Below are 9,071 nucleotides of genomic sequence, written 5' to 3' on the forward strand. Positions count from 1 at the left end.
GTGTGTGTGTGTTACCCTCATTAAACTAGTAGAGCTTCTGCTGAACCCAGATATGCCATCCGTGGCTGATTAATGATGCTGTTGTGTGCATCCCATGTGCCAGGTCCACGACAACAGGACACAGCACTGCTTCAAAGGATTTTATGATTTCACACATAATTTCACCACACTGTACAGCACACTTTGATACACGGTAATGTAACCAGGAGGCACAAGATACTGGACCGAATCACCTCGAGCAATACTGCCCTATTTTTTTGTGTGTTAGAATTACTTCTATATCCATGCTGATATCATTGACGAGTTTACTAGGTACAGTTAACAAGTTAGAAGCAGATATTTTTGAAAGTTATTTCAGACCTCATTTCAGAAACCTCCAGAAATCCTTAAAACCACAGATCCATCCCAATTTTGCCCCAGAAATCCCATCTGTGTGTGATTCGTTGTCTTTCTAAAATATACAGTAGATGACGAGATTCACTTTGTCATCATAAGCAATATAATGTATTATGCATGTCCCTCATGTCCCACTCTAATGTAGGCTATGAGGGACCTCTGATGTCTTGAAATGGTTATAAATAAATTTATAATTAATAATAAATTTAACACTATAAAAAAGATAGACAGATATAAAAAAGAAACTTTACATATGAATGTGTTAACCAAATTGATGTTTAATTCAAAAAGGAATGCAGTAAATGAACTGCTTCGAATTGGACAAAAGAAAAAAATAGACAGATATTAATATACCTACAATAATTTATGAATGAATATGAATAACCTAAACAGTGGGTCAAGTTAATAAAAAATGTATGCACGTGTGATGACGAAAAATGTAAAAAAAATTAAAAACAGACCCTCTTATTCTAGTACTTATATATACATTTATAAAATCTATATATATTTAAACGCTCATATCTGTTTATATCATGAAGTTTAATTTAATGCTGCTGGCTGTGCAGATTTCCTCTCCTGGTGTCATCCGAAATGGTGCCACATAATATCATAGATATGTTTCTTAATACATATATAACACATTATGTCATATTTGTTATGTTGGGACCCATCAGGCTCCTGTCAATGTATCACCACCGCCGCCTGCAGTTACACACTTGGGCTGTGTGGGGGCGGTAGAGCGCTCCCGCCTCCAGCAGCAGCAACCGACGAAGAAGAAGAAAACCGGCGCTGATTTTGAACTTTGAAGAAGAATCTGCAAACTTTGTCAGACAGGTGTGGCTCCGCTGGCGCTGCTGTGGGAATAAACCATCTAAACTCTGCTGTTAACATCGGACCTTGTTACATTATATGTCAGCCACACTACCACAGAGACTTTATTGCTCAGGTAAAAGTTCTAAACTTTCTTTTGACCAACGTAGCGATAGGTAAGTTAGCGAAGGCAGGTCGACACAGACCTGCTAACGTTAGCATGCGTTAAACATGGTGTGACTGATTTAGCTAACAAGCTTAGCATGCAATGAGTTAGATTTCTTTTCTTTAGCGATATAAAGTTATTTGTTTCTTTTCACCTGTTAAAGGTTAAAGGTTAAAACACTGGCGTGGAATTTAACAAGTGTTGGTCATGTAACGTTTAACGTGAACACACTAAAAGTAACACTAACTAGCATTACCATCCACCTCGCCTGTCTTTCTCCACTAATACAAGTCCATGTCGACTCTAGCTAACCCAGCTGCACCGACACATGATGGAGTCCACTGTGGTGAACCTGTACGACCAGTTTCAGAGTCTGAGAGCCCAGGTCGACGGTCTGAATGAGGGCATTGAACCACGTAAGTCATTTCCACACGTTGCTCTGGTATGTGCCACCTCTGTCCCTGTTTCCTGTGTGTTTCACTTGTGTGTCGGTGAAACACACAGAAATGTAACTACTCATGCAGCGTTAGTGCGGTGAAGCTGGTGCTAACTTCAGAAGAAGTGATTTGGGGTGCATTTCCATCCTAAAATGTGTCAGGTGGTGCAGTGATCTATCAGCCACAGACGATGAGAGCAGAGGCACTCTTTGGTAAATAAAGGCAGACATGGCCAAGACTACAGCCACGCTGTGGAAACTGATAATTTAGCCCCTGACATAAAAGGGGGGGTGAAGTAGCTATCAGGGTGTAGTAAAAATTTCCATTTCAATAGGCCTGATAATGCCATTCATTTCCATTTTAGCTAACAGTAAAGCACAGTTAATCATTTGGTGATTTTACAGCAGAGCACTCAGTCCTTTGTCCTCCATCTAATGGTATTTTGCATCATTTCCACCACCAACCACTGGAATATTGGAGGCCCATTACACGTGACCACCGCATAGGAATGTAGTTTAGTGTGCACAGCAGGAATTCAACAATCTCCTTATCTGTCGTTTTATTCAGAGTTCCTCCAGATGGCAGTGAACTTTGAGGAATGCCGAAAGAAGTGGCTGCGGGTAGGTGAGGAGCTGGTGTCCTGTAAAGAGGTGCTGACCAAAACGGAGACCGAGAAGGGAGCCCTGGAGGTCAAACTTAAGCATGCTCGCAATCAGGTCGATGTGGAAATCCGCCGACGGCAGAAGGCTGAGGCGGTCTATGAGAAGCTGGTTGGTGCAAACAATACGTATAAATCTACATGTAAAAAGTTAATCTGTAGATAATGTCATCCCTGTTTTGTAAAGCTTACTGTGTCTGTCGTTTTGATACCTGAATCATTTTTGTGGTGATTGTTTATTATCACTAAATAATGCATTCCTCTGTATTTGTTTGTGTTTTTCATGTGCTTTCCCTGTCACACTGCTGGTTTGGGGGTGTAACAGGAACGTCAGCTACAGCTGATCCGGGACCTGCTGATATCAGATAATGGCAACAGCGTCCACCTGAATGAGGAGCAGCGCTCCGCCCTGGCCTTCCTCAGTGCCCACTCCCAGGCAGCGCAAGCAGCTAAAAGCAACCCCAACACCAGTCGAAGGTCAGATCCTCCTTGTCTGGTTTTTATGAAACAGCTAGAGGTGCAACATACTGTACACTTAATTCAATAAGTGAAATATGAGTTCTTATATTAAACCTTGTACAGTTTACCAGGACATCGTGTCATTCTCCAACTGATCATGGACGAAGGAAGATTAAATGATCAATTTAATCCTTTTCACAGGTTAACTACCATTGATGAATCGGCTTCTTTGCTGTCAGACATTAGCTATGACCAAACCGACGACTCTCTGGTATGTTGTTGCACTTTCACTGTATATTTTTGGAGAAATGCCGAGTTGTGGATCAGATAGTGGGACAACAGTCTTTAGTAAGTTAAGTTCAGTGAATGCCAGTAAGGCCATGTCTCCACTTTTCATGTAGGACTGGGATTCCTCTGCGATGAAGACTGTGAGACTTCGGAAACGCCAGAAACGAGTGAGTTGCATCTTCAGTCACATTTTAAATATCTCACTGTTTGTGTACATTCATAATGAATTTTGATAACTTTTTTTTCAGTCAGGTGTAAAGGCAGTTGGTGGTTTGATTCATGGTCCATTCATTTGTTGCTATACATCAGCACAGCTTTGTCCACACAGCAGTCCATGAGAAAGTGTTTTTGAAAGTTGCTGTACATTTTAATCCACAGCGTTCCTCCAGAAAACTCTCCGATGTTCCTCCACAGACAGTGAAAAAACCTCGCTCCACTGGACGCACATCAGATAGGGTAACGCTGACCTCTGCAGATGAATGTATTATATAACACTAACATTTAAAAAAACAATCAACGTCTGTAAATCAGCTTTGGGTGATAATGCTTATTAAATTGGAAGACATAAAATGGCTATAAAGGAAAGAGGGAAACCTCAACTATGCTTTTTTATTACCAACTCTAATGTCCATCAGTTTGTTTGAGCATTAAACATCTTTCTCTTTTATGTTTCAGATCAATGAGTCTATAGTGGCCAAAACGACCATCACTATGCCTGTGAATGGAGTTGCTATTGAGGCCGTGTCCACCATTGAAACTGTGCCTTACTGGACACGCAGCAGAAAGAGCGGTGAGAATTATGTAGATCTCCTTTTCTAATCTTAAAATGCAAAATGACTAAATTAATTGGACTGCAATATCAGTGTCTACATGAAATTGAGTTCGCTGGTTTGGGGATTTTACCGACATGTGATTGTGTCTACAGTTGCTCCAGCATGGGCTGATACAACCACTACTGACCAATCTGAGACTGCCAGTGAGGCTCCCAGCACACCAGTCTCAGATTTCCCACCTCATCTCCGAACTCCGAGAGCTAATGGAGGAGGGAAGAAGCACCACTTCATCCCCAAAACAGTAAGACTGTACTTATCGTTGTCGAATTGAAGCATTTCAGATTCAGACCGTGTGCGTCTATCTGCATCAACACTACAAGCCTTGCTGAAGTAGTGCTACCTGAAGCATCTCCTCACCTTCGGCCGTGTTCCCTCTATCACTAAGGTGATCAAGTCTGAGCTCTGCGTACCATGTGGAAGAAGAACAAAGTTTGGCAAGATGTTCCTTCGCTGCCAGGATTGCAGGGTTGTGACCCACCCAGAGTGTCGTGACTGCTGTCCCCTGCCCTGTATTCCCCCAGCTGTTAGCACTCCCATCAGGAACATAGAGGTACTTTTGTCTCATTGCTTCATCGTTTTTTTTTTTTATTGTTTTCATGTTACTTTCATAGTAAACGATGCATTTTTTTGAGCAGGCCACCCTGGCTGACTTTGCTCCAGTCACCTCCCCAATGATCCCGGTATTGGTTGTCTACTGCATTAAGGAGATTGAACACCGAGGCCTGCATGAGGTGAGACAGCCTTTATTTAAGTCCTAGTTTACTTTTCACCTCCGTGTGATGCTCTGATCCCAACACTTGAGCGATCATAGTAGATAAATTCTATCTAATTAGTAATTTCAGTCAGCAGGATGGTATCACAGGCGGCCAGAAATTGAGAGCTGAGGGTTTCTTTTATCTCTTTCTTGCCCCCAGGTTGGCCTGTACAGAGTGTCTGGCCACGAGCGCTTGGTGAAAGAGCTGAAGGAGAAGCTGATTAGAGGAAAGACTCTGCCTCCGCTTAACAAAGTAGAAGACATCAACGTCATTACAGGTGTCCTCAAAGACTTCTTCAGAAAGCTTCCAGAGCCGCTGCTCACCTTCCACCTCAACAAAGCCTTCATGGAAGCAGCCGGTGAGTCTGCGGGATGTGTAGAATCGCTTATAGAAGATTGCTGTAGGTGCTGTGCTCTATTCTTTTAAGAGCAAGTATTTAAATTGAGTGAATTAAAGGGCTTCATGGGAGCTAGAGGGAACAGGCACGTGCATGAATATATGAATATTACATGACTGGTGTTAATTCTTTTTTTTTTTTTTTTTTTTTTTTTTCTTTTTCCAGAAATCCAGGATGATGACAACAGTCTCGCCATATTGTATCAGACCATCAGTGAGCTGCCTCAACCCAACCGAGACACTCTGGCTTGCTTGATGATCCATCTGCAAAAGTAATTTTCATTAAATTTGTTTTATCTGTTTTTACACCCATCTGCTCTCATTACCTTCCAAGGTTTGAGATAAGCACCAGCGAGCATGTTGTAACCCTCTACGTCTCTGCAGGAAAAATTAACTTTCATTGTAGTTAAGACTATATGAAATCTTCAACCTCTCTCTTTTCCCAGGGTCTCTCAGAGTGTGGCTACCAAGATGGACGTAAACAACCTGGCCAGGGTGTTCGGTCCTACTCTTGTGGGTCATGCTGTTCCAGACCCAGACCCTATGACCATCCTGAATGACACCAGCAGACAACCAAGGGTAAAGCAAAGGAGAAAGAATCAAGTCTAAAGTAGTTAAAACATATGGCTATGGTGAGTGTTTCTGTTCTTTACAATGGTTTTGACCACAATAATTGGATTTATTTGATGTCTCTCTAGGTTATACAGCGGTTGCTAAGCATTCCAACAGGCTATTGGGGCCAGTTTGCTTATCCAGATAATGTGGGCATGGACATGGCTCATCTCACTGATACTCCAGACCACAAAGGTAAATCACAGACAGTTGGTTACAGGTGGTAACTAAGGATAAATGTTCCTCCGCATGAGAATAATGCAGTGTGTTCTATTGTGTTTTAAGAAACTGTTTGCAAATAGTAAACATGAAATGACTTTTATGATTTGTGCTCTGATCTTTTGATTTACATTTGTCAAATTTAGCTGTGTTAAACTGACGATGTATTAAACTTTTGTTTATCTGTAGTGAGCATTTTGGGACCGGTGACCACTCCAGAGCACCAGATGATGGCCAAAACGCCTTCCTCCAGCTCGCTGTCCCAGCGCATGAAGCACACCTTGTCCAGCACCAGCATGTAAGCTCTCTCACACTCTCACACTTTCTTACAGTGTTTTAATAGCAACCAGAGGAAAAAACAGGGCCACATTTTTCAAAAGTCACTTAGCCTAATCCAAGCCAGTGACATTAGCAACAACACATCATCTTGTTAATGATCCCCCAGCTATCTTTTTGTTCAGTGAAAGCAAGTTGGGAATGAATCTGTTAATCCTGGATAAAGTTATCTTTAATAACTGCTGGGTGTGCTGGTGAAAACTATGATCGTCACTCATATGACTGTTATCTTAATAACGAAAGCACAAACACCATTTAGGCACTAAAACAAAGGAATCTTCCCATCCACGGGACACTTTCAGAGTCTAAAGATTTCAGGCACCACGCCTGATTTCAGGCACAGGGCAGTTTTAAACTGATAATACATCATACAAATTTCATCCTGGGCAACTTTTCAGGCTCACAAATATTTCTCGTTTTCATTCCTAAGCTTTGCCTGAGACATGACATTTACCAGGGTCTTATGTAAACAGCTTGATACTGAGGAATCAAGGGTCTGGTTTAATGCAAAAGGTGCTCGCACGTGTTTACTCTTAGAAATACAGGTTAAACTTATCTTGGAAGAGCAGTTAAGCACTTAAAAAGTCAAAATTCAACTTTAAAAAGCCTTGAACTTCTGCAGGCTTGAGCTCAAGGCATAGTGTCACAAACTGTGAACTAAAAGATCCAGTGGTCATGGCAAATAATCTACAAGCAAATGAGGCTAACTCAGTTGTCCACATAAAAATTAGGATTTTTTTTCACCTCTAAACATTTGTCTTCTCAGTTGTCTTGCCAATTTCGGTTGCTAAAATGACTCTTCATAAAAATTCTCCTGTCTGTCTGCCCCCCCCCCCCCCCCCCCCCCCCCTCACCTCCCTCCTCCCCAACCTTAGATTTGGGAGCAAGAGCAAAGCATCATCTGCCTCTAACTGCCAGGGCTTCTTCGCTTCTCCACGGCTCAAGTAAAGGCAAGGGAGAGAACTAGTTCCCCTGTATTGTACTTCTGGGTTACTTACTGCAATAACTGAATATGTATTTTCATATAATCATGTGGGAAGACTACTGTGCAATTTTAGCATGTAACAGTTTTATTACTGAGTCTCTCTATTCGAGTATTTTATGCAAGACTTTCTAACCAGATTTTTTTTTCTTTGAAAAGATTCCTGCACAAGTGTTTACGTTTGTTTTTATATCCTTGATTACTAATGATTTATTATTGACCAAAACTGTGGTAACATCTTTTTGATTGTATGGGGTTTGAAGGCTTTAATGATCAAGCAACCATTCGAAGCCAGTTCATGGAGCTGCTTTGTGTTTAACACTTGGGTTTGATGTTCAAAAGCTGTGTGTTGACTGGTGCTGGCCCATCTTTGAACCCGTGGTTGTAACCACAGCGACAGGGGTGCTCGGGCACGCGTCTAATGCACAGCTGAACTGAACAAAGAGGGAGAAAAAAAATTGATTATTGGCCAGTGTCTCGTTGTCGTTTAGCTTTGGTTGCCTTGTCACTGTCTTGAAACTGACACCTTATTTGTTTTTATGAGTTAACATTTTTCTTTATATTTATGTTGATTGTGTGCTATGACGTATTCCAATCATGACAATTTCTATACTTAAAAAAACACTGCAATGTAAACACTGATCGTGACCGGAGGTAATGTTGCATTTTGCACTGTACCTGTGCAACAATTGGAGTAAATGTGTTTGCTCCCTGGGAGTCGCCACCACTAGAGGCTGCTGCTGCACCACTTTTGGTTAGCAAGCCTACCAACCAGTCAGTATTACTGACACCCACCACAACCAGTGCATCATTGGAAATACTGCAAGCTATTCCTGTGATTAAGGACTGTGAAGCCAGTGTTTTCTCTCTCATGAGCCTGAGATCTGAAACTTACATCCGTGTGATCATCACAAAATAAAATCTGGAGCTTCTTTGATTTACGAATGTGAAATGCATGCTTGGTTTTAAGTATTTGTATCCACAGTAGCTTTCTTGTACAGTTACATCATCAGTAATGCACAAGAAGTGTTTGCTTCCTCTCTTTTCTCTCACTGTCACCTTTAACGGCTCCAGATTTTGGCGTGATGATGACATCACTGGTTTAAGTGTTAATTGTTTAGAGGAGAAATGTTCATGTTGCCAGTGATTCACAGTATTTTGTCATTTAAACCAAAACCAGCCATGTTTTGCCTGCTAATTAAGGAATGTGCATTCCACTCCAGCAATACTGTTTTATATTTTATACTTTCTTATACATTTATTCCATTATATTGTTATATTTCTCTAATCAAATGTCTAACTGATGTAGTTACTTTCACCCAAGATTTTATGGACTGAATGTTAATGTTCTTTCCTTTGTCTTGGCTCAAATAAGCTCAAATAAGTCCACGGTTGAGCTCAAAATAAAACATCAAAAGACTGGTTCTTTTGTCTTGGTGGATGTTCATGCATGAGATGTGCACGTGTGGTGAGGAACTCAGCTGAAATGATGCCATAGAGCATGTGACTCGTTACCCATTATTAGTCCTACTATTCACTGCTGGTCATATGCCTAATATTAGTAATATAATTGTTAAACTTCTGTCTGTGACAGACTGGTCAAGGCAGATGGCTGCCCGCCTCTGAGCCAGGTTCTGTCTGAGGTTTCTACCCATGAAAGGGGAGTTACTCTCGCCACCATCACCATGTGTTTGCTCGTGGGGATTCTCGACGCGAGTTCTTGA

General features: G+C 41.4%; 1 protein-coding gene across 1 annotated transcript; it reads left to right on the top strand.

Moving 5' to 3' along the window:
* The first annotated feature begins 1,265 nt into the window (after positions 1-1,265).
* Positions 1,266-8,720, top strand: LOC139214776 (rac GTPase-activating protein 1-like). The gene is made up of 17 exons (XM_070845701.1): positions 1,266-1,342; positions 1,680-1,788; positions 2,377-2,579; positions 2,793-2,944; positions 3,128-3,197; positions 3,328-3,381; positions 3,593-3,670; positions 3,890-4,004; positions 4,140-4,288; positions 4,433-4,597; positions 4,683-4,778; positions 4,962-5,160; positions 5,365-5,470; positions 5,645-5,777; positions 5,897-6,005; positions 6,219-6,327; positions 7,241-8,720. The coding sequence occupies exons 2-17, from the start codon at positions 1,701-1,703 to the stop codon at positions 7,311-7,313; spliced, it is 1,899 nt and encodes a 632-aa protein (XP_070701802.1). The 5' UTR covers positions 1,266-1,342; positions 1,680-1,700; the 3' UTR covers positions 7,314-8,720.
* Positions 8,721-9,071: the final 351 nt, after the last annotated feature.

The sequence above is a fragment of the Pempheris klunzingeri genome, chromosome 2 (assembly GCF_042242105.1).
Source record: "Pempheris klunzingeri isolate RE-2024b chromosome 2, fPemKlu1.hap1, whole genome shotgun sequence".
In the NCBI taxonomy this organism is placed as follows: Eukaryota; Metazoa; Chordata; class Actinopteri; order Acropomatiformes; family Pempheridae; genus Pempheris; species Pempheris klunzingeri.

Coding starts and splice junctions, on each gene's coding strand:
- LOC139214776 (XM_070845701.1), top strand. CDS start 1,701: ATGATGGAGTCCACTGTGGTGAACCTGTACGACCAGTTTCAGAGTCTG. Junction 3,198..3,327: donor ACCAAACCGACGACTCTCTG/GTATGTTGTTGC, acceptor CTTTTCATGTAG/GACTGGGATTCCTCTGCGAT. Junction 4,289..4,432: donor ACCACTTCATCCCCAAAACA/GTAAGACTGTAC, acceptor TCTATCACTAAG/GTGATCAAGTCTGAGCTCTG.